The sequence below is a fragment of the Triticum dicoccoides genome, chromosome 4A (assembly GCF_002162155.2).
Source record: "Triticum dicoccoides isolate Atlit2015 ecotype Zavitan chromosome 4A, WEW_v2.0, whole genome shotgun sequence".
Lineage (NCBI taxonomy): Eukaryota > Viridiplantae > Streptophyta > Magnoliopsida > Poales > Poaceae > Triticum > Triticum dicoccoides.
The window spans coordinates 515640956-515666363 of NC_041386.1; the positions used below are offsets into that span (position 1 = coordinate 515640956).

At 42.8% G+C, this 25408-nt stretch overlaps 1 protein-coding gene and 2 long non-coding RNA genes across 11 annotated transcripts; 1 reads left to right on the forward strand and 2 right to left on the reverse strand.

Moving 5' to 3' along the window:
• Nucleotides 1–9061: 9061 nt before the first annotated feature.
• Nucleotides 9062–12117, reverse strand: LOC119286484. 3 transcript variants are annotated; one of them, XR_005140474.1, is made up of 3 exons: nt 11643–12117; nt 10772–10848; nt 9062–10612 (listed from the first exon to the last, which is right to left on the reverse strand). It is a non-coding gene; the product is annotated as an uncharacterized LOC119286484 (long non-coding RNA). The 3 variants fall into 3 exon arrangements; XR_005140475.1 differs by having other exon boundaries at nt 10772–10870; XR_005140473.1 differs by having other exon boundaries at nt 10772–12117.
• Nucleotides 12118–12462: 345 nt separating this feature from the next.
• Nucleotides 12463–23415, forward strand: LOC119286485. The gene is made up of 2 exons (XM_037565866.1): nt 12463–12694; nt 23120–23415. Exons 1-2 carry the CDS (start codon nt 12482–12484, stop codon nt 23240–23242), a joined length of 336 nt encoding a protein of 111 aa, XP_037421763.1. The 5' UTR covers nt 12463–12481; the 3' UTR covers nt 23243–23415.
• LOC119286486 lies at nt 13092–18272 on the reverse strand. 7 transcript variants are annotated; one of them, XR_005140482.1, is made up of 10 exons: nt 17871–18272; nt 17583–17752; nt 17403–17445; nt 17177–17274; nt 16935–17063; nt 16728–16860; nt 16478–16629; nt 15094–15301; nt 13756–13905; nt 13092–13488 (listed from the first exon to the last, which is right to left on the reverse strand). It is a non-coding gene; the product is annotated as an uncharacterized LOC119286486 (long non-coding RNA). The 7 variants fall into 7 exon arrangements; XR_005140481.1 differs by having other exon boundaries at nt 15094–15310; XR_005140478.1 differs by having other exon boundaries at nt 15094–16629; nt 17403–17440.
• Nucleotides 23416–25408: the final 1993 nt, after the last annotated feature.

Genomic DNA, 25408 nt, shown 5'->3' on the forward strand with positions numbered 1-25408 from the left:
GAATCTGAGATTGTGTGATGCATATCGTATAATCAGACCCACGGATACTTGAGGTGACATTGGAGTATCTAGGTGACATTAGGGTTTTTGGTTGATTTGTGTCTTAAGGTGTTATTCTAGTACGAACTCTAGGATAGATCAAACAGAAAGAATAGCTTCAAGTTATTTTACTACGGACTCTTGAATAGATCGATCAGAAAGGATAACTTTGAGGTGGTTTCGTACCCTACAATAATCTCTTCGTTTGTTCTCCGCTATTAGTGACTTTGGAGTGACTCTTTGTTGCATGTTGAGGGATTGTTATATGATCTAATTATGTTATTATTGTTGAGAGAACTTGCACTAGTGAAAGTATGAACCCTAGGCCTTGTTTCCTAGCATTGCAATACCGTTTGTGCTCACTTTTATCATTAGTTACCTTGCTGTTTTTATATTTTCAGATTACAAAAACCTATATCTACCATCCATATTGCACTTGTATCACCATCTCTTCGCCGAACTAGTGCACCTATACAATTTACCATTGTATTGGGTGTGTTGGAGACACAAGAGACTCTTTGCTATTTGGTTGCAGCGTTGTTTGAGAGAGACATCTTCATCCTACGCCTCCCACGGATTGATAAACCTTAGGTCATCCACTTGAGGGAAATTTGCTGTTGTCCTACAACCTCTGCACTTCGAGGCCCGACAACGTCTACAAGAAGAAGGTTGTGTAGTAGAAATCAATGGACAATGCTTCCATACCATGGGATCACTTGATACCTCTCGGTACATCTTGTACGCTTTGTGTGTTGATCAACCTAATTCACTCTTGAATTAGTCTTGATCAATCATGTATCATGACCAGTCTTTATATAATTCCTTGAATAGCACCTTGGTCAACACATAATCTCCTACATCGACATCTGCAATTGACAGAATAGCACAAATTATAACTATGATCATTCCTGACATAATCTCACGTAGGCATTACATATGTGATAAGTAGGCCATCAATCCACCTGCATCAACTACTATTACTCCACCCCAAGACCGCTATTCAGCTTGCAGCTCAAAGCATTAAGTTTGCAAGAAATAGAGTAACAATGATATGTCTGCAACATATCTACTTTTCCAAACACTTTTGCCCTTATTTTTTACTCTAATTTGCATGATTTGAATGGTACTAAACCAGACTGGCGTTGTTTTTAGCAGAACTACCTTGGTGTTATTTTTGCATAGAAATAAAAGTTATTGAAATTGGACAAAACTTACCGGAGAAGGGCCACCAACGGGCTGCAAGTTAGGGGGCACGCCCCTAGAGCGTCGTGATGACTTGTGGGTCCCACCAATCTCCATATGACCTAATTCCAAGCCTGTGTATTCCATCTTCCGAAGGAAATTTTCATCATGTTTTACGATATGGAGACGCTACCACCTCATGTTCTTCATCGGGAGCCCTAATCTGGAGTCCGTTTGGGGCTCCAGAGATAGGGATTCGTCGCCATCGTCATCACCAACCCTTCTCCATGCTTACCACCGGGAATGAGTAATTTCATTGTAAGCATACTAAAGGGTAGATGGAGATGGACATGATTTCTTATGTAGTTGAGTCAATTTGTGAGGGCTTGATGCCTAGTATCCACTATGTTTTGAGATTGATGTTGCTATGACTTTGCTATGCTTAATACTTGTCACTAGGGACCGAGTGCTATGATTTCAGATATGAACACTTATGCTTTCCATGAATATATTTGAGATGTTGATCTTACCTGCAAGTTATATGCACATGTTATTGTTCTGAACTATAGACCCCAAGGTGACAATAATTGGGATACTCTCCGAGGATAACTGTAATTTGAGGAGTTCATGTATTCACTAATTAATGTTTTGTTTTGGTTCTCTATTAAAAGAAGCGGCTTCATTACCCTTAGTTTTCATTAGGACCCTGCTTCCACGGGAAGGTAGAACAAAAGATGGCATGCAAATTCTTACCACAAGCATGTATAACCATATACGGAATACATGCCTACATATGATTGATGAATGAGAGCTATTGTGTGTCGCTCTAGGTTGAGACTGTTACATATACTGCATTTATCCAAGTATCCATCGCTACTCCATGTCTACACTTTAATATTATTGCCTTTGCTCAAGTTAATATTGCAGCTCTCTTGCTACTGTTGTTATTGCTGCTATTACTTTGTTACTATTTCTATCATTGCTATCAAATTACTGTGCTACTAATAAATTGTTGCAAGGAAGTGATTCTCATGTATGGTTGAATTGACAACTCAATTGTTAAGGCTTACAAATATTCTTTGGCTCCCCTTGTGTTGAATCAATAAATTTGGGGAAAATACTACCCTCGAAGACTGTTGCAATCCCCTATACAAGTGGGTCATCAAGACTATTTTCCGGCAACATTGCTGGGGAATATAACTCTATTTATTAAGTTTACTTGGGAGTTAAAATATATGCTGCACTTTATATTCCTTATGATGAATCTAAAAGACTCTAAGACCAGGATCTTGCCCTCTAAAATGATGGGAGGTAAGGAACTCCCAACTAACTCTATGCTTGACCAATTCTTTTGATGGCTTTCTTGGACTTCTAGAATAAGTTTCCCCTACCTAGCTAGCTTATTCTAGAAGTCCAACCAAAATTTTCTTATTAGAAGTGTACTAGTCTAGTCTTAATTAGTAAACCTCTAAAAACATTAATTGGGCTTCTAGAATAAGCTCGGTTGGAGGCAGCTTATTCCTTTAGAAGCTATCAAAATAACTAGCCCTTATTCATTGTATTGTTGGGTAAACACGTATTCCTCATCTTGAGCCCGACCAATTTTCCTTTTAATTTTTTTATTTTTCCATTTTTTATTAGTTTTCCTTTCATTTTCTCTTCCTTTTTTCTTATTTATTTTTTATCCTTTTTTGCATTTCTACCTTTTTCGAACAAATAGTTGAACATTTTTCCCAATGTGTTTGAACACATTTAGACATAACAATTTCACGAAACACATGAAATCCTTTTTGGAATACATTTTCTAGTACATTCTTTTCAATATTTTTAAGGGGTTCTTTCATCACATATCTATATCTATACCTAATAATAAAGGAGTTATTGCTTCTTGCAGTATGTCAAGAAAATTGTCCCCAAAGTTGTAAAATATCACCCACCATTGCCACTTATAAGTGATAAAAAAATATTTCACACAAGGGAAATCCCCTGCCTGGGCCGGCACATGCAGTAGGGGCCACCTATATTGCAATCTGTGCACTGGGAGAAGACGTAGCGTGCCCGTTTGGGCCGGCCCATGTCTGGACGACCTCTTTTCAAAATTTCATTTTTCATTTTTTTTCGCTCCTTGTTTCTACTTGAAATAATTTGGGACTTCAAAAAAGTTCTAAAAATAAAAAATGAAATTATGAATTATAATGTCTAATAAATCATAAAATGTTTGTGGGTTCAAAAAATGTTCGATATTTTACAAAATATGTTTTCTTATTCAAAAAATATTTGAAATATTGAAAACAAATGTTCATGAAATTATAAATGTTCTTGATTTTTTAAAAAGTTCGTGTATTTCAAAAGTTCATGTACTTAAACACTTACTAAAATTGAACAAATTTTGCTTATTCAAGAAATGTTTACGAATAGAACTAAAAATTCAAAAACTCTTTGTGACTTACAAAATTGTTTACCCATTCATAAAATGTTCGCTGATTCAAAAAATGATTATGCATTCCAAAAATATTCGTTAAATCAGAAAAAAAGCTTGTTAAATTACAGAAATGTTTGTGAATTTCAAAAATTGTCCCACCTGTTTCCAAAATAATGTTTGTCCATTCTAGAAATGTTTGCCGACTCAAGAGAATTGTTAAAGAAAATGTTCATATTTTAAAAAATATATGAAAATAGAATAAAAATGTATGTTCATAATTTCAAAATATGTCCTAAGTTTAGAAGATGTTTAAATATTTATTTTTTTCTTGAATTTTAAAAATGTTCACAATTTCAAATATGTTCACGAGTTTTAATTTTTTTTCATAATTTCATGAATTGAGAGTGATAGTGTATCTTGGTGATATAGAAAAATGTCATCATGACCATGGAAGATTATAAATAAAAAAACATTGCAACGCACGGCCCTTGTACTACTAAATAAAATATGGAAATACATGAGCACATCTCTGGCGTCGGTATGCTGAGCTGGAAAATTATATTCGCCGCTCGCTGCGGCGAACTGTCGAGCGGTCGCACAGAGCAGCGTAACAAGCGATAGACATGGGCCGGCCCACTTATATATAGTGCGTCCAACCAATTTTGGGAACCTTATAGAAGGTTCCCTGAACCGGGTTTTTTCCTTTATCGTTTCCTTCTGGTTCTTTTCGGCTTTCTATTGTTTTTTATATCATTTTTTCTTTTCTGTTTTTTTTCTTTATTAACAAGATGCCCATGCGTTGCACGCAATATTAAGGTGCATTTGTATAAGTAGATTATCTTGTGAGAAAAAAGGATGAATGAGGGAAGGTCTTATTTACAAATGTGGAGAGGGGTATGGGTATCTTTTTACAAAATTGTCATAGTTTCCTTCCTATCCGTCAGATATAAATCGGACGGCCTATATTGCAGGATAGCAGGCACACCATCATCATCAACTCTGTTTTTCATAAGAGTTGAGATACATGAGCGCATCTCCGGCGTCCGTAGGCTGAGCTGGAAAATCCTATTTGCCGCTCGCTACGGCTAACTATCGAGCGATCACACAGTTAGCTCGAGTGATCGCACAGCGAGCGACAGACATGGGTCGGCCCACTTATCCATAGTGCGTCCAACCGGTTTTGGGAACCTTCTAAAAGGTTCCTTGAACCGGGGTTTTTCATGTATGGTTTTTTCTGGTTCTTTTCGGCTTTCTATTGTTTTTTATCTCTTTTTTTCCTTTCCTATTTCTTTTGTATTTTTAGTTTCTGTTTCTTTTTTTATGTTCTTTTTTCAAAATTTCACAACTTTGCGAAATTTGTTCGCAAATTTAAGAAGAATGTTCATATTTTCAAAAAAAAAACATGAGTTTCAATAAATGTTCCTATTTAAATATTGTCCATGTTTTTAAATTTCGTTTGCATCCGAAAAATGTTTAGGAATTTCAAAAAGTGTTCCAGCTTTCCAAATTTGTTCACAAATTTATAAAATGTTCAAGTTTTCAAATTTTGTTCACAAATTAAAAAAATGTTCGTAAATGTTTGGGAGTTCGAAAAATGTTCCGGTTCCAAAATTTGTACGCAAATTTCAAAAATGTTCATATTTACATGTTTTATTTGGAGTTTGAAAAATGTTCCGTTTCCAAATTGTTTGCAAATTTAAAAAAATGTTCGTTTTTCCAATTTTGTTCTGGAGTTTCAAAAAATGTTCACATGCAAAAGTTGTCCGTGTTGCCTAATTTTGTTTTAAAATTTGTAAAATTGTTCATGTTCAGTTTTTAGGGTAGTTTAAAAATTGTTTCCGTTCTAAAAATATGTTTGTGTCTCCAAAATTCGTTTGTGTGTTTTTAAAATGTTTGAGTTTTTTTCAAATTTTGTAAAAAAAAGCTAATAATGTTCGCATTTGATAAAACATTCATGTTTTGTTTTTGAAAAAAAGGTTTTGTGTTCGAATTTTTGAGAAACGTTCGGAACGGCGTTTGAGATTTCTTAAGGTTTTGCAATGTTCTATGATCAAGAAAGCTAGCTAGCTCAATTGGTTCGAATCGTATGCTTGGAAGCAGCGGGTCTAGCGTTCGATTCCTGGCATCACATCTTTTTCTATTCCAGCGTGATCTACTGTTCGGGAGAGAGATGGGCCGGCCCAGTCCATTGATCTCCTATGCGATCGCTCGACTGCTTGACGCAGAGAGCGTCAAATAGGAGCTCCCGGGTGGGGGAGGGGCGGGGGCGCAGGGACTCGTGGCGCGTACGCCAAGGGGTAAAACAAAAAAAGGGAAAGAGTAGTGAGATCCCAAATAACCTGCTGCCCAACCGCCGGTGGCTTTTGGGGGTTTCGCGGGCAGGGCCAAGCGCGCGTGCGCATTTCGAAACTTCGAAACAGGCGGCGCCGCTTGCCGCCAGTTCTTCGCGACGAGATCGTGCAGGCCGGCCCATGGATATCACGGCGTTTGAGCAGGCTTTGAGCCAGCTGCAAGAATACACTTATACTCCCTCTAGGAAAATCCTACTTGATGCTAACCGTGTCAAAATGTCGAGCATTCGCACATGCGACCCCCCACGAGCTCGAGAATTGGGCCGGCCCACTCCCCCACAGTGAGGCCGCCGGTTTTGGGAACCTTCCAGAAGGTTCCCTGACTCAGTTTTTTTATTTTTATACCAGTTTTATGGTTTTCTTTTGTTTTTAGTTTCTCTGTTTGATTTGTTTTTTTTACGTTTTTTGTTTCTTTTTCTTCTTTCTTTTCCTTTTTTCTGTTTTCATTTTCTATTTTCGTTTCTTTTGAAAATTGTTCTGAAATTTCAAAATATTTTTGTGTTTCTCAAAAAGTTCAAAATTTTATAATTTTTTGTGTTCATAAAAATAGTTCATAAATTTAAAAATATTCGGATTTTTCAAAACAAATTGGGCATTTGAAAAGATGTTCTTGTTTTAAAAAAAAGTGTTTGGAATACTTTTGTTCAAATTTTTCAAAAAATTTAAAAAATGTTCATTTTACGTTTATTTTTTGTTTTTCTAGTTTTGAAATTTACTTTTATTATTAATTTTGTTCAGATTTTCAAAAAATGTTCCTCTTATCAAAATTTGTTCGGACATTCAAAAAATGTGCAGGAATTCCAAAATAATGTTCATGTTTTTTCTAAATTCAAAAAATGTTCCTATTTTCAAAATTTGTTCACAAATTGTAAATATGTTCACGGTTCCAATTTTTGGTTCGGGATATGATGAAAATTTCCACTTTTCAATTTTTGTTCATAGCTTCCAAAAATGTTCGTAGTTAAAGTTTTTTTGTTCGGAATTTCATGATGATTTTCATTTTTTCGAAAATTCGAAAAATGTTTGCTGTTTAAAAATTTGTTCAGAATTTCATAATTTTTCATGTATTCAAAAAAATACTCCTATTGTTGAAAATGTGTTCAGAAATTCAGGAAATGCTTGCGTACTTTCAAAACGTACGCTAATTTGAAATTGTTTAGAAATAAAAAATGTTTCCATTTTTTTAATTTGAGCACCAATTTTAGAAATGTTTGAGTTTCAAAAAAATGTTTGTATATTCAAAAAGATATCCAAATTTTAGGAAATGTTCCTGTTTGTTTGAAATATCATAGATTCAAAGATTGTTCGCACTTTCCCAAAATGATCATGTTTTTCAAAAATTGTGCAGAAATTAAAAAATGTTCGCATTTAAAAAATTTGTTCAGGGTTGAAGTTTTTAAAAATTATCCAGAAATCTAGAAATGTTCCAGTTTTCAAATTTTGTTCACAATTTATAAAATGTTTGCACTTTTCAAAATATCCTACATTTTGTTTGCGTTATTTAAAAAATGTTTGGGTTTTCAAAACAAATTGCCTTCGAAAAAAGCACTATCAAGGGATCTTCGGTTCGACCCCTCATTGGGACTTTAGCTTTTGTGAATCTTTTACACTTTTGCCGCTGTCGACAGTTTCTTTTCGAGTTGCGCTGCGAATTTAACAGAAAACCTGGTCAAGCGCAGTCGCTATCACATCACGCTCATTACAAGCAAGGTGGAGGTTCGAATCCTAGCACTAGCGCATTTCCTTTTGTTTTTTTTTCCTTTTTTCAGTAATTCGACATCAAAAAGTTCTACAATTTCAGAAAAAGTTGCTAATTTTAATAAAACAATAACGATTTCGAAACGTATTCATGATTAGAGAAAAATGCTCAGGAATTCGAAAACTGTTCACGAATTTGTAAAAGATGTCCACAAACTCAAGAAATGTTCATGATTTTGAAAAAAATCATGATTCAAAAAAATGTTCGCTAATTCAAAAAAGGTTTGTGAATTTGAAAAAATGTTCATGGTTCAAAAAAAATGCTCGCTAATTTGAAAAATGTTCACAAATTTTGGAAAAACGTTCACTAATTCAAAAAATGTTCGTGCATTTGAAAAAATGTTCATGATTCAAAAAAATGTTTGCTAATTAGAAAATATTCACGAATTTGAGAAAAATGTTCATGATTCAAAAAAATGTTCGTCAATTTGAAAAAAATGTTTGCGATTCAAGAAAATGTTCGCTAATTCAAAAAACGTCCACGAATTTGAAAAAAAAATCATGATTCAAAAAATATTTGCTAATTCGAAAAAATTTCATGATTCGATAAAAATCACTAATTCATAAAATGTTCACGAATTTGGAAAAAATATACAAGATTTTGAAAATTTAGTCTATAGTTTTAAAATGTTCATTATTTAGAAAATTTTCCGTGAATGTAAAAACATGTTCATGACTTAAGAGAATGTTCACAAATTTCTAAAAAATGTTCAAAATTTAAGAAAATGTTCACAATTTCAAAAAAAATCGTGAGTTAAAAAATTGTTCAAGGTTACAAAAAAATGTTCATGATTTTGGAGAATGTACACCAATTAGTAAAAATAAAACCACGGTTTTGAAAAAATGTTCATCATTCCAAAAAAAAGTTAAAGACTTAAAAAATAAATCACAAATTAATAGATTTTCGGAAATTGGGAAAAATGAGTAAAAATAAAAACATATAAGTAGAGAAAAAACAAAAGAAAGCAGAAAAAGAGAAGGAAAAACGAAAAACCCGGTTCAGGGAAGGTTCTAGAACCTTCCCAAACCGGTTCGGGGTGAAACCCCGAAATGGGCCGGCCCATGTTAACAGCAGCGAGCGAGGGGTACGCGTTACATCGCTCCCGTATCGCGCCGTATAGAAATCCAGGGCTGAGCTCTCGATTTGGCACGATGTTCCGTACCTCCATGGGCCTCCTTTTTTGACTAGTAATCGTGTACGTGCAAATGCACGTATTGATTAATGCAAAAATAATGTTGCACATATTAATTTTCATTCGGTTTTCCAGCTATATAATGAGTACACATAAATTTCCAGTGATAAAAAAAATGTACAATACTATCAAGCTTGTTGTTCCCTGTTTCTTGCCTCGAAGGTTTTGTCTCGTTACAACATTCCATCAAATACAAAAGATACTAATAGACAAGTCTTTGCCTGTCGAAGGAAATTGCGTAGCTAAAAATAATATATATGCAGTACAAACAATATATTGATAGAAACCAGAACTGAATTATTTCAAGTGTTCATGGAACACAACACCCATTTCTGCACTTCTCTTGGGGCTGCGAAAATGAAAACAAAACAAAGAGGCTTATTCCAGTCTGGTCAGGAGATCATATTTGGACTACAAAATTGAAACCCTAAGTTCGAACTGTCGGGAAGTCCATGTCTCCCTAATAACAAGAAGACAATGCAATCTCACATCTTCTCAACGTCCCAGATAAAGAAACTTCATAGTGTAGCAAAAATTTGTTTGCTCCATCGGCAATCGCATAGATGCAGAAAACAAGTTGGCCAATCCATCAGCATGAAGAAAATTCACATTGTTAAGAATTTGAATGGTAGAAAGGCAATTTGATGAAAGTGATCAAAATGAATGCACATGGTAAACCCTATAGACAAATCTAACAACTTGCGATGAACACATAGGCCAAGATAGCAAAAACAATGAGTCCATCAGAACATTTTCTATAACATCAAATGAGAAACATAGATTGTAACTCATACAAATAAACAACCTGGTAAAGTTTCTGTCGGCTGGTCATCTAGATTTACCTATCAGCATTTTTTCTACAAATTAATCGTGTTCTAGATAATTGTCTTCTTTTCACAGGAAATGCTAGCTTGCGATAATGTTCTGCATAACCTTGAATCCACTGCATATTTTTTACAGCTTGAATCCTTTGTATCCGAATAATGCATAGAAAAACAAATTATACACTTAACCTGGATCGGTGATGGTAAAGCTACGCAATGGTAGAAAGAAATATCACTTCACTCTTCAGTTTCATTCATACAGTAAGCTTAGTCAGATTATTTCCCTTATTATAGATTCATTTTGGCTTATATACAACAATCTAAGCACAAATCTAAAAGCTGAGAGAGGACTTACGATAAATCATAACAAGCTCAATCGAAACATGGAAATTGCAAAATATCATAGGAAAATGTTTTTAGCAGAAAAAAATCCATGCCAATTTAGAAGATAACTCAACATTGTTCAGTTATGGTCATATGTCAATATATATAATCAGTAAGTACGGAAACTCTACCTATTATTAAATCTTCCTTCAGTAAGATCCCTCCGGTGTTGTGAACACAACAATATAGAAGCTAGAATAAGAGAAAAGGGTAATTAGGGAAACTGCAAAAAATAATCACACCGCTACATGATCTTGGAGAGAACAAATGTGAACACCACATAGCGAGGAAACTCTCTTGATGAATATAATACTTATTGTTTAATATTAAGATGTCCTCGACAGCGGCGACGGCGGCACCTCCGGCTAGAAGAGGGTGGCACAACTCGGGGTGGGTGAGCTATGGCATCGAGCGAGTACATGACTCTCCCGACTATACTTACATGTTCAGCAGCACTCACTGTCAAACAAATATATATTAAGATTTCAGGTCATCAACGCATACATGAAATTCGAGAAAACAAACTCATGAAATAAACTGATAAAATGATGGATAATATAAAACTTAGACAATTGCAGTTGTGAGGTAATCAGGAAAAGATGCAAGCAGGTCACATACCAGGGCAGTGGCTGTAGACAACCTCCTAGGCTTCTTGTCCTATCTTTTTTCCTCACAAGCTCCACATAATCACTTCACTGAACCAAGAAATGAGATCACCTATTGATAGTTAAGCATGATTTTCTGATCATCAACTCACTTGTTAGGTTAAAAATATTTATAAAGATGATTATTAGATCAGCATGCCTTGTTTCTTGCCATATTGGTGGCAGTTGGAGGCTGATACTTGTGATGTGCAGTTAAATGATTTAAGGCGGACTTGATTTGATGCCTATGTCTGACTATATCCGGCAATGGATACTGAATAATCGCATCATATTTTGAGATAGCAGTAAGGTGGCATTATCATAATACTTTAGCTTATTTACCAGATTACATTAGTTGCAAAATATTTACCTATCTACAACAGGAAATCCTATCTGTATCAGTATTGATGGAGCTAACACTAAACAGTATAATCAACATGCGTAGTTGAGAGCCCTCTTCCTCTCATTCCATGTTATACATGCTTTTATCCTGAAGTTAAGTTCTAATCAACAGTAAAGTTGGTGGTGTAGAAAAAACAGGATCAGGTGTATACGTCCAATTTCAAACCACAACAGGGCCTACAAGGAGGGAATTAGCTAGGAAACGGAAGAAGCCTGAAAGGTAATCTTGATTAATTCTAAAATGGCAGACCATTATGGATGCGGGCGAGCTGCCTGAAAGAACGTGAACATTGTTCATTGCAAAAATTCAGAAATTTGTCATTCAGTAATGGAGCACACATATGCCAGCGATCCAGACACAGAACATGCACAAGCAGAACACCCACGCAGAGCACGGACGCACACAGTGGTAGACACACACGGAGAGGGGAAGGAATCCATACCAGAAAAAACCAAAGGGAGGCTCGCTCAGCTGGTTGGGGAGGCAGAGGTCCGCCGACGCGTTGAGCCGGAGGTCCGTCATTCCGCCGTCACGTCGGGAAACAGGTAGAGGCGGCACAAGTCGAGGCGGGGGTCTGCCGGCGCGTAGAGAAGGCGGTCGCCAGTCAGCCGGCACGTCGGGAAAGAGGTGGTCAGGCGGAGGTCGTCCGGCGCGTGGAGGCGGAGGTCCACCGGTCCGCCGGCCCGCCAAGTCGCCCAGGCAGCATGCGAGGATGGTCGGGGTGGGCAGGGGCCGTGCGGGATTTGCAGACGGCGACGAGGACGAAGGAACGCCAGGGCCCGCTGCTGCTGCGGGCGCCGACTAGGATGGGCTATTCCGGACGGCGGCGACGACAGAGGGGCGGCAAAGGAGCGCTGGCGGCGGCGCGTGGGTGGATGGTGGCCGTGTTCCTTTTTTGGTGAACTGTTCGCTCGAGGTGCGCGTGCGTGGATGGTGGCCGCGTTCCTCTTTTTTTAACTGTTCGCTCGAGGTGGGGAGCATGCGCACGCGATGGGAGAGCGGCGGTGGTAATGGCATGATGGGTAATTAAAGTGTAAAACGCGTTTAGTATGCTGAAGGGATGTAGACCATCAGATTGTAGGTTTCGATGGATAGGATGATCTGATTCTCCGCCCTTTTTTTCTTTTATAGTGGTAGTAGATAAAGAAATAGTAGTACAAATCTAGCCCACAACTAATCTAGAAAATATAAAAATAAAATCTAGCCCACGATTAGAAAAAGGAGCAAGCGTTCCCACGATTCCAAACCGGGCAACTCGCTCGCTCGTCGCCGCCATCATCGATGCCCTGCGACGCGTGCGGCTGCGCTTGCGGCCAGGCGCGTGAGGAATCAGAGTTCGCGGCGTCACTGCTGGACGCGGAAACGGCACCCGGCGGAGACAGCGCAGCGGCGCCATCGACGGGCTTCTCCATCTCCTGGGAGACGGTGAGGAGTCCGTTCGTTACCTCGAGCCTCGAGGAAGAGAAGGCCAAACTCACCCGGTGCCTTTTCCGGGTAAGTTCACCCTGAATGCGACCGCTGTATTTGTATTCTTAATACTAGTGTTTGGGGCGCCACCCGGTGGCACCGCCTAAAGAAAAGTTTGTGCGGTGCTAGGTAAGGTGACGCCCCTATCCATGGAATTTTAGCTCTGATTGATAACATGCATGCATGCACAACTGATGCATTACATACAATGCTCCTTTTCATCAAAAAGTGAACCAAATTCAGCAAATAAACAAGCAATTCTTCAAACATTCTGTTGGCAACCATTCAACATAATTCCATAAACGACAAATATAATTTTCTACACAGATCTTATGTCAACTGTTTACTAACAATCCTAGGCATGATGGTGCACTGCCTGGCATGTTGCTGCCCATTTAGCTGACTTGTTTGGTCTCTAAGAGGCTTAGTGCACATGTATATGTATTGCAACAGAGAAATTATAAGTTCAGAACAACTTAAACTGGTTGTAGAGATAATGCGGACCACCCATTATAGTTTTTTCTTGCATATGTTTGTATTTATAGCACAAGTAAGAAGACATACAGAGATACAGCCGGATGGCATGGAAAATGCATTACAGATAACTCTTATTACCGTCACCGCGCTACACTGTTCCGATGCTCGCCTTCCTCATCGCCTACTAGAGCAGCTGCTCGTCGGCGCCATCATTGACTCGCTATTGGAGTAGTATTCAATGTAGACCATGTCCCTCTCGTGGGTGTCACAGAAGTAGTGGTCGTCCACGTAGACGCGGACCTTGGCAATGACTGACGCTGCACTCCATAGAAAATTTGGCAGGTCTACATACCTCAAACGGGATAAAGAAATCAGCTTCTTCTATCAAAGGTCAGACCATGCGACAAATATGAAATAACAGGGCATGCCATCCATGCTACTCCAGATTATGTATGCTTACAAGCAAGAGGTTCATGTTCTCAGAATCGATCCAATTCAGCTATTTTCATGAGTTAATATATCTCATAGTCATGGATGAAATAATGTTGATAGCAAATTACTCTTATTGACTACTGATGATGTTGTGCTATGGGTATTTAATGATCAGTTACCAATGCAAATTGGCTGTAGCTTCCATGTCTTCTCCAGTCTCCTCTGAAGGTAACTTCTTTAGAAGAGGAGCAAAGCCACCAAAAAGGCTGAAAATTCGCCAGCTTTGGCATCACCTTGCAGTAGCACATAAGCTATTTTTGTACTGAGACCTACCAGTCAAGTTCAGCATAGAAAAATTAACAAGGAAATGTTGTTATAAACTGGACCAAATTTCTCAAAGGTCTTTAGCTAGTAATTCATTGGAGTTGATATCTTCAACTGTATATTGTTTGGCATCTTCTTGGCATTATTACAAACTCTGGATGATACTACAAATGGGAGGTATGCTTTAAATTCACTAAGATTAGAACTTTCTCCATCAAGGAGAAGAAAGCAACCCCTAAAAAGTGAAGGAATGTCAGAGCATAACAAAGGTTGTCACTGATTACATCAAATATACCAAAATATTGAAATTTAAATTTTGATGCTAGAAAACGGGCAACATTAGACAACTGAAATCCATATTAATCATAAAAACCAGTAGCATTTATTCTTACATAGTTGGATTATGAAAACCCAACATTACAGAAATGAGATAACACATTAAGATGTACTCTCATTTCAATAATCAACTTAGCACAGTCACATAGTAATATAGTAAGGAGTTCACAGGGACATAGTTCATGCAATCAAGTGATCATGCCTAGATGGATATGCAGGCATAAATTATTGCACTAACAACGGTCCTGGTTTCCCCAGTGCACATGCATCCTGAATCTTAAAAGGGCAATTCCCAAAAAATTGAATCTACATTGTGAAACAGAAATATCTCGTGAAACAATATCTTAATATACTTTGTTTAGATCCAATAGATCAATATCTGATTCTGTCAGATTTCGAATTAATTTCCTCGTGAAACAGAAACATTCTTGTACCTTTTGCCAATCTTACTTTGCTAGGAAAGAATAATCGAATCCATTTGGGCTATTGCTAGAACAATATATTTGTTTGTTTGCTTAGACTCAGAACATAAAATTAAAATTTGATTTGCATTCTTTTTTTCATAAGGTGAATGTTTATTCACAGAAGGTTCAAGTGGATTTAATTCTGAAATTGATCTAGATTTTTCTCTCTGTTGGAACCAGGGAACTCCTGCTCCATTTTACTAATCAGGACAATAAGAATAAAAGACAGAGCACCATGCGATGATCGATCATTGAGCAACCATCAGTGCAGAGCAGAGTTGGATAAGTATTGAGACCCTTAGATAATCAAAGATTCAGTACATGAATTTAGTCATACAGGAGAAAAATTAATCAACGTGAGGGGCTTGTGAGAGCAAGTGAGCAAGAACATACCACTGTGAGCTCTTCTCCATCACTGCTTTTCTAGCATTTCCGGCTTCCACCGCAATAGAGGAGGTGAACATCGCGGACCATAAGATACGTCAGTTTCATATGGTCCTAAACCATTAATCCTCTGCTGCATAATGTGTTTCTTCTTGTGACCCTTTTGCGACAATAAATAAGTAGAAGCTGCGCCTTCATCCTCCTCATAGCCATTGTCCTGAGCTCTCTTCGAAACAAAATATAGAAGGCTAAAACATTAGTAAGAGCATGAGATACATGCAAATACGATAGGAAGAAATTGAGGTAGTATTGATAAATAATACATACAACAGATATCTCATAATCTTAACTGAGTGCAGTGTTACCAATTTTCTGCAGTTATTAACTCTGTTAAATATATTTCCACAAATAAAGTGTTGAATAAAAAAATTAAACTCTGGTGCTGAGTGATGTCTAAAAAACAAATATGTCTACAAAACTCCTCTTAGCATCCAGGCAGTATAGAACTTCAAAACGTGAACTGAATATAACCAGACAATGAGACAGAAATTCGCAGAGTTTTCTCATATAGTTATGGAAGCTATTGAAGACCTCCACGACCAGTAATTTCGACCATGCAAGCAAAGCCTTAAATGCCTTTTTTTGCTAATTGCTTAATTATATGTGTCTGTCCATTGTGTGGATCAATACAGTACTCCAGTAAAAGGTAAAACAAGACGGAATATACAAATTATGTTCTTTATGTTGCTTACACTAATATTATTTTTAGAGATCAATGCCAACTTCAGTTCCATGGGATGACTCTCAATGCCAAGTTCAGTACTCTCATGGAATTGAAGTCAGAGTATACAATATTGTCCAAGGGATGTCCAAAATGCTAGTTTCAGTTCCATGACATATAACACAAATGATACAAGTCCAACAGGGCTTGAGAGAAAATACAGTAATCAAACACAGAAATGCACAGCCTAGAAATATGTAGAAGCATTCATCAAATAAGTAGTATGAAAGTTTGCACTATATCATGATATCACCGAAATCCTATGAAGCAGTACCAGAGTTAATCCTATGAAGTACCAAAGTTTTTCTTATGGACTTCTAGTGAAGCACTTTATTCTAAAATCCCAATACAACAACTCTTTATAATAAAATTCTTTTGTCAGATAAGCAAGCTCCCCTTTATGCTAACTACAGGGTATCAGTAAATCAGTACAATCACACTGGTGGAAATAAAGAATAGAGGACTTGACTCATATCCAATGCAAAATAAGAATGTTTGGATCACAGCCAGGCCGTATTTGGCCATCCAAATCAGCCCATCCCACATCTGATAGAAGGGAATCAAGCGATAGTGAGCACATGAAAAAAAAGTTATTAAGATCTCGAACATAACCTCCTGTGAGCGCCATGACGGACGAGAAGAGGGTGAGCCGCTGGTCACCGAAATAGCAGCGGCGCAACCACTGCGGGCGGCGGCGATTGGTAATAGACCACGAGGAACGGCGCCGCCGCTCGTGGCGTCTGCAGCTTTCGCCGCGTCTAGCTCTGCACATACTGACACAATGCATCAGAAGAGACAAATGAAACCATAAGATCTAAAATACTATCAATAGAGCGCCAATATGCAGAAACATCCAAATCACCTTGTAAACATCCTCTTTACTAAGTATAATATTTGGGTTTTGAATTGCTTCATCGTCGCTGCTGGCATCACTATCATCCACTTGCTCAACATTTTCATACCCAATGAGCAATGAAATAGCACCTGTCATAAGCCTGCATGTAGAATACACTTGTTTAGATGGGAAGCAACCAACAGTAGACACCTACATTTCCTTACAAAAATCCACCTCGAAGAAGGATGGAAACAAACATCGCATATAGCATTTGATGTGCAGTAATCAAACTAGACCCTTCGACGGTGAAGATCACATAGGATAGTAAAAGCCCTCTTATTTTGCTCTCGACTCTTCCTCGCCCTGAGAAACAGGACATAATCAGATAAGGTGGGAAACGGTCTCAAGTGTGTGCTTACTAGCTACAATGTTAAGCGCAATAATTCTTATCAAACCAAGTGTAAGATGTTGCAAACCTGCACCAATTTAAAAAGGATGCCTTGCAGTTTGCGATTCTTGGCTTCATTCGTGTGCTTCTGAATCATCCTTCTGATGCTGTAGATTGCTAGTCCCCCTTTTGGATATAAAAAAAGACTTGTAATGTGGTAATCATACAGAGATATTAACATGGGGGTGGGGAATCAGAACCATAAAGAAACACTCTAAAATTGTGCTCCTCTTGGATAGACACATTTGATGTACCTAAGGATCCAAATCGAACATAGTCATGATGGTATGACCTGGTCTACAAAAGAATCAAAGACTTGATATTAGTTATCATCAGCAGGCACCATTAATTAGCTTACACAAATAAATGAGCATATGTAAAAATCATTTACTTCATCAATCCTAGATGCAAAATAGATATAAAGATTTGTTTACCTTCTGAATCTATCAGGACCTGACCATCCTATGGACTACAGATCCTGATCCAAACTGTAATTTTCTTCCTGGAGGAGGCTGCCCACCAATTGTTTTGATGTTACTTTGCAGCTAAATTTAGTGCAGCTTCAATCAGCTCCTGAAGTTGGCCTTGTTCCTAGATTGCAGAACTGTTATGATAAAACAAAGTGTCAATCATCTCTTATCAGATGTAGAGAGACGTACAGAAACCAGCGACAAGGGGAAGTAAGAAGTTGCCACAGAAGTAGAGTAAGAAAGTGCTCCTACCGGATTTCACTGATGCCTAAGAGTATGACAAGGCCGCATCGCGCCGCCGCCTCCCGTGCGGCAGATCCAACCACCGACGCCTTCTCCGCCAGCTCTGTGCCACTGCCGGCGCTCGCGTGGCTTGGAGATGGAGACGAGAAAGACCCGCTGCGAGCTGCTCCTGTCGGATGTGATGGTGGCCGCGGCAGCCGCGCCGGCGATGGGTTCCAGATGGAGACGAAGTCGTTGCTGAGCCCGCCAGCGAGGAGGGGGTCATGCTCGTGACGGCGGTACCCGCCTTCTAGCCTGGGGCGGCCGTGGGGATAGGCTGGAGGAGAAGGTATGGTGGAGGTGGGTTTGGCGGCGCCGGCGGAACCCTAGCCGCCGGTCGGGTGGAGATAAGGGCATCTCCAGCCGCGCCCCAGGAAGTCCTTTCCACGCGTTTTTTTTCGCGCCGGCGCCGAAAAATTGGACCAGTCACGCTCCTAGGAGCCCGATTTTCGCTGTCTTGGGCCGAAAACAGCGTCGACAGACCCAGGCCGAACTCGGTGCGCTGGGGGGCGCCCGGGAGCGCCGGGGCGAACTATTTTGGCGCGAAACAGCTACGGGCCCGCCGCGTCAGCGACTCTACCCTCTTCTCGCCCCTTCGTTGTCCTCATCGCCTCGTTTCCCGTGGCGAATCAATGCCAAAGCTGCCGCGTTGCCGCGCCGGTCAGCCTGCGCCATTGATGCCTACGGGCGGCGTAGTGAAGACCGGATGACGCGCGTCCCTCGCCCTCCCTCGCCCGTCACGCGTACTCACGGCGGCTCGCGCACGGGCGGCGCCTCGGCCTATATAAGACGCGCCCCAGCGCACTCGGCGACTCGTACTCTCTCACTGTCGTCGTTCCTCCCTCTCCTCTCTCTCGCCGTCGTCGTTCCTCCCTCTCCTCTCTCTCGCTGTCTCCAGCACCCATGGCCGAGCGCTTCCCAGGCGACGGCGCGGCAGCGAACGGTTTCGGCTGCCGCCATCTTCACGAGAGCGAGGCTCGCCTCCTTTTCGAGGCCGAGTACCCGGTCTCGCCGGACATGCGGGTACCCGAGGCGTGGAGGATCAGTGCTGGCGGCGTGCCGGTGCCCCCGATACCCACCGGCGCGGCGCGGCGTGCGGAGATCGCACGCATCCGCTCGTCCTGCCGCGTGCGGCGAGGGAGGGGCCACGGTACGTCCCCAACAGCCCGCTCTGGGAGCCCTACTTCCGCCGCCGTCACGCCGAGCAGCTCGAGGCCACCAACGGTGTCGAGCCCTCCGGCAGGCTCAACGCCGTCGGCCGGCGTCGGTGGTGGGGTATGCCCGGGCACACGTTGGAGGCCGTCCTCGAGTACATCGAGGGCGGCAACACGCCGCGCCTCGAGTACCCCGCTCCCCCGTCCTTCACACGCCGCCGGGGAAGCTCCTGGACCCCGAGGCGCATGGAGACCGAGGGGTCCTCCTCCTCGTCCGGCGGCTCCCCCTGCCTCCACCTCTGCCCCGTCAAGCCGGAGCCCCAAGGCGCGCCTATCAGCGCGCGCACCCGCAGCTCCGGCGTCCGCATCGGCGACAACGCCTCCCCCACCGGCCGCTTCGTCCTCATCGAGCCCAAGCCGGAGCCCAAGCCGGAGCACGGCCTCCCCGTGGAGTACGAGGAGATAGCCCGGCGTGACTTCTCCGACGAGGACGCCCTGCGGTGGGCGCGGGACGACTACCTCCGCGACGAGATGGTCCGGCAGCGCCGGGCCCTGGAGGAGATCGCCGCCCGCAAGTGTGGGCGCGAGGACGAGCACAGCGTCGTGGTCCTCGACAGCAACGACGACGACGACGCGCCCGGACCGTCCAACCCGCCGCGCAAACCGGGGGGGGGGATGCAGCAGGGACGGCGGAGGCGTCGGCGGGGGCGACGACGACGACGACGACGACGGTGACTACACGCGGTTCTACCGCCTCCTCGGTATGTAGAATCACGTGAGCGGGCGGCGAGGCGGGCGGCGAGGGAGACGGCGGGGGTAGCCCGCGGTAGTTTTTCCTTTTTTTTGTAAAGTATGTTTAAATTTGAACGAACTCGCCGATGTTTGCGTTAAATTTGAGTCGTGTTTGCGCCGTATTTGACTTTTTTAAAAACCTGTGGGGGGCCGCGACTGGGGGGCATCACGCCCCCAGTGCGCGGTTTAGCGCCGGTGCGCCCCTAGAGGGCGATTTTTTGCCCCTCCTGGAGGGCCAATGGCTGAAGATGCCCTAAGGAGATGCGAGATAGAGGAAGCTGCGTGGGATTGGACTGCTTTTGTCTCTCTTGTCCCCATCCGATGCGTTTTCTCTCCCTCTCTTGCACATCCAATTGGCTAGCACAAAGCTCTCTCGCCATTGGCTGTCATGCACAGTACGAGGGTGATGACGTGGACATGCCGAGGGATCGCTCGATCTCTCTTTGTCTCCTAGTGATCCAACGTGGCATTGTTTTTGATAATCATATGATCTTATTTTTCGGAAAGATTTTCCATCGATTCATCAAACACCATACACGATGGCAATAAAAAGAACGCTAGAACTATAAATCCAATGTTTATAGATCATCTAGCAACGACTATAATCACCATAGCGAGCCAAAGTCATGCCACCATCATCATCCCTCTCTTATCGGAACCTAATAGACCTTGTTGTAGCACTCAGTCGAAAAGTCATCATGCTAAGGACCTACACAACTAGTGCACGAAAAAAAACGCTTTGCCCGACAAGCTCATGCGAAAAGGTGGCGAACCCTGGCACACACGCCCCCTCCAACCTCTTTCTTGCCGCCCCACCACTTTCGCCACCATCGGGCAAAACCCAGTCGGTGTAGGAAGCGTCAGAGCTCTCTTCCTCCTTAGTGGGTCCCCTGCATCATGGGATGCGGCAACCACCTAGAATCGCGGTGCTCGTGCAAGGCGAGGCGGCGATGTCGTGGACGGTTGTGCCAGTGGTGAGGGCGGCCGCTCATGCTGTAGTGGCTGTGTGGGCTCGACTGGTCGCGGGGTGGCGGGGGCTGCGAGTGGCTGGTGCGGTGTGATTCCTGGCCGCGGCTATCATGGTGCGGCATGGCGCATGGGGTAGAGGGTGTCGGCGGCGGGGTAGTGCATGTGGTGCACGCCTGGGTTGGCCCGTGGCTCTGGTGTTGGGGGCTGCTCACGGTCATGGCTGCCATGGTGGCCGGTCTGGGTTGGCCAAATCTGGCGGCCTACGCTGCGGGTGCCCCGGGATGCTTGCAGGCGGTTGTTGCTCCCCTTTCCTGGGGGCTTGGCTTTGCTCTGTGTATGACAACGTCATGGTGGGAGCACCATGGTTGCACTTGTAGAACATGCCACTACAGTGGCTCGGGAGGCTGCGGGGTGCGGGTGGTGGTGATTCCTCCCTTCGCCTAGGTTCGGGCCGGTGGCATGGGATGGTCGCGCGGCGGAGATGGTCAGGACTTGGGACTCATTCTCAGGTCGATCAGATTGGTGCACGAGGCGGGTCGGAGCTCCTATTCCGCAGTAGGCGATAGGGGGCTCGGTCCCAGTGGTGCCCGCGGGCGGTGAGGTCTCTCTCCCTGTGGGTGCTATGGTCGATGGTGGTGGTCAGGACATGGCTACTCCGTCCGGCTAATTGGCGTCGAAGGCCACGGGCTTCATCATGCGATCTTGCTCAGCGACGACCGTCGGTAGTCATGGGGTTGTGTCTTTCGTGGTCCCCCGGGAATGGCTAGAGACGCAGGCATGGGCGGCACCGTGGAGGCGTTGACCCATATTTTGTACGTAATGCCAGTCTATGTGTGAAAAAAGGCGCCTTCTACTCTTCCTACTGTAGTTGGTGCATCATGATGTGGGCGGTTGGTGATGTCTCGGACAAGAATGTCGGGGCGGCGGCCCGGGATGGTAGTCTACATGGTTGGCTCTCTGGCGAGTGCCATGCTTGTAGTGGTGGCTTTCCCTCTTGGTCGTGTGAGCGGCAAAGAGGTGTAGCGGCAGATAGCTTGGGCGCACTCTCTATCATTGGTAGTGGCGTCACCCCGATACAGATTTGGGGCGATATGTTTTCGTCGCACTTGTCCTGGAGACTTTGTGGTGGCACCAGGGAGCTGTCGAGTGAAAGCTCTGTGCTTTGTCCCCGATGACGGCGACGCTTGCGGACACCACTCTCTTCTTGAAGACTTATTCGTGGTGTTCCTATCTGTGGCACGGTTTCGGATGAAGACCCTTGTTCGGTGTGGACTCGGCAGCGGCGACACTTAGCATTGTATTCTCTCCTGAGGGGGTTGCCGTCAAGCTTAGGTGTTACTGGGCGTGGCATGACATTGCACTCAGATCTTCCTATGTCCCTTTAGGTAGTGTAGTCGTTTGCTTCCTGTGTAATCCGATTATTTTGGGATCAGCATTGTATGAGGATGACCTCACGACCTTATATTGTTTGGACGTATTCTTTGTTCGGTTTTTGCTTTATCTATAATAAAGCAGGGCAGAAGCCTGTTTCGAGAGAAGGACCAGTGCACTAGAGCAGCAATTGTAGATAATGAAGAGAAGCGTATATCAAAGGATCCATCCTATAGACACATGAACGAAGACCGAATCCGCGCAGATCCACGGAAAACAAACACTGACGGAATCCCACAAGATTCACCGAAGACACACCTTCACACGCTCTTCGATGACGGAAGACGCACTGTTGGGACAAGGGCTAGGTGGGGAGAAGTTTATTCCATCTTCAGGGAGCCACCGCCACATTGCCTTTCTCAGCAAGACACAAACCCTAAACAGACTAAAAAACACCCAAAATCGAAGTAGAAGCCCTCCCACCAATAAGGGCCGGAATCTATCGTGCCTCCATAACCCTAAAACTACATAAGTCGAGGCAGACGATGCAGGATACAAATCAGGAAAATCATCTCGGTTTTATTTTAAACAATTCCCACCCCCTTCTATTCGAAAAAAAACTACCCCCTTCAATTCCATTGTAATAGTAGTGCATGTCTACCGTTGTTTACGTGACAACAGAATCCACTCTAAAATCAACAAGCTCTTTGATCTAATATTGGTTTCTACTATATCAAAATCAAACTACACATAGTCAATTACCTCCTATTATAATCCGCGAATTCTAAGTTCTTTTCTTGCAAAAAGTTCTAGACTATTATTGTGTTGTACTCTAATCCTCCTCGATCATTAACTGGAGTGTGACATCTAATTACTGCGTGCATATATGCATTCTTGCAATGTGCTGTACTGACACTTTCCCCGGCTTTGCAGGCACTGTCGGTCCTACTGTGGTTGCTTGTTGTCGATTTATTTAAAGGACATGGTCGTTTGATATATTCTGTGGCCATATTGATGGCCTTTTTCATTGGCGCGATGTGGAGCACATTGGCGTGATGTGTCAAAGCCTTCCAAAACCACCAACATTGGGCCAATTGAATACATGGTCTATACTTTGGCTTAACTTGCTTTATTTTCTGCTCATTATCGGACATCCGATATGTCCCGCCTCCGTCAGACAAATCAATTTTCAGTCTTTTGTTTCTTCATCGATCTTGTGTCTGAACATATGTCGTGTTAATAATATATGTAAGACATTAAGCGCATGTCAGTGCGTTTATCGAAAGATTTATTCTGTTTAACCTAGGGGCTTATGTTGATGTATTCCAAAAATGCTGAGTAAAGCAATTGGATATGATTTGGTCAGGGGGTTGCTCTGCTCCAAGGAGTGTCAACAGCATGCCGTGTGCTGATCACACCATTTTTGTTGTTAGAATTATACTGTAGAATACAGTGTCCTTTGTCAAGTAATGCCCAGCCACCGGACACTGCAGGTCTGCAGCAGCGTAGCCACACGCACGAAGCAATGTCGCAGAACCCATCCACGCCGACAAGTGACAAATTGTGCCAAACTCAATCTGATAACGCAACGCCGCCACCACGGCCTCGCCGCCTCACCGTTTCACTGCGCAGCCACACCACAATCGTGCAATCGACTTTGGCATACAGTACATTAGACCAACTCTACCGCACGATCTTAAACGGACGCCCGATTTGATCGGATTTTGTCCCTTTGGATATGGCGATGGGGAAGTGTCCAGGCCTGTCCTCGGATGCGGTAGTCATGCGCCCAGCACGCGACCACATCCGTTTGCCCCATTCTATCCGCCAGGCTAAAAGTGCCCATGTTTTCATATCAAAACTAGTTTTCACGTTCGAATATTAATTGTCTGAAAATAAAAATAGTTTTACAACCCAATCGAAATTGTCTCTAATAAAATAATTTTACAACCAAATCGAAATTGTCTTGAATGAACATAAAATGAATCAATACATCTATTGGTTGCCAATATGATCCTACACGTGCTCAACCAAGTCATTTTAAAGATCCAAATGAGTGTGCCAATCACGCAGCTCACAATGGAATTGAACAAATTGTTCAAATGTGGCCGGTTCTTGATGCAGGAGCTCAACATTTTCACATTGATAATCAAATCCTTGGTCGAAGATACTCTTATCACGCTCGTCCTCGACGATCATGTTGTGCATGATCACACAAGCACTTATCACCTTCCAAAGCTTCGTTTCATCCCATGACAGTGCAGGGTTCCGAACGATACCCCACCGAGATTGAAGCACACCAAAAGCACGTTCCACATCCTTTCTAGCACTCTCTTGCATTTGGGCAAATCTCTTTCCCTTCTCACCTTGGGGTTTCGAGATTGTCTTCACAAAAGTTGACCACTGAGGATATATACCATCAGCTAGATAGTATCCCTTGTTGTACCGGTGGCCGTTGATCTCAAAGTTGACAAGTGGGGAGTGGCCTTCTGCAAGCCTTGCGAAGACTGGAGAACGCTGCAGCATGTTGATATCATTGTGAGAACCTGCCATGCCGAAGAAAGAATGCCATATCCAAAGATCCTGCGAAGCCACCGCTTCTAATATGATAGTGCACGCTTTGACATGCCCCTTGTACTGGCCCTGCCAAGCAAATGGACAGTTCTTTCACTCCTGGTGCATACAATCTATGCTGCCAAGCATGCCTGTAAAGCCTCTAGCTGCGTTGGTCGCCAACAATCTCTCTGTATCAGCGGCAGTTGGCTGCCTCAAGTACTCCGGGCCAAACACCTCGATCACAGCCTAGCAGAACTTGTACATTGACATCAGACATGTTGTCTCACTCATACACACATATTCATCCACCAGATCGCCTGGAATTCCATATGTAAGCATGCGGATGGCCGCGGTGCATTTCTAGTAAGAGGAGAATCCAAGCTTGCCAAGGGCATCCGTCTTGCACTCGAAGTATGGGGCATGAGCAACCACTCCCTCTCGGATACGATTGAACACATGCCTTGCCATTCGAAAACGGCGACGGAATTTATCCGGCTTGAAGAGCGGGGTGTTCGCAAAGTAATCGGCATAGAGCGGGGTGTGGCCTCTCTTCCTGTTGCGGTTCAGGTTGGGAGCATGGCCAGGGAGTGACCCCCTGTACCGAAAAAGCTGTCGTTGAATGTGGTCGTGAACGACCAGTGCAACCACCACAAGATCTTCATAATC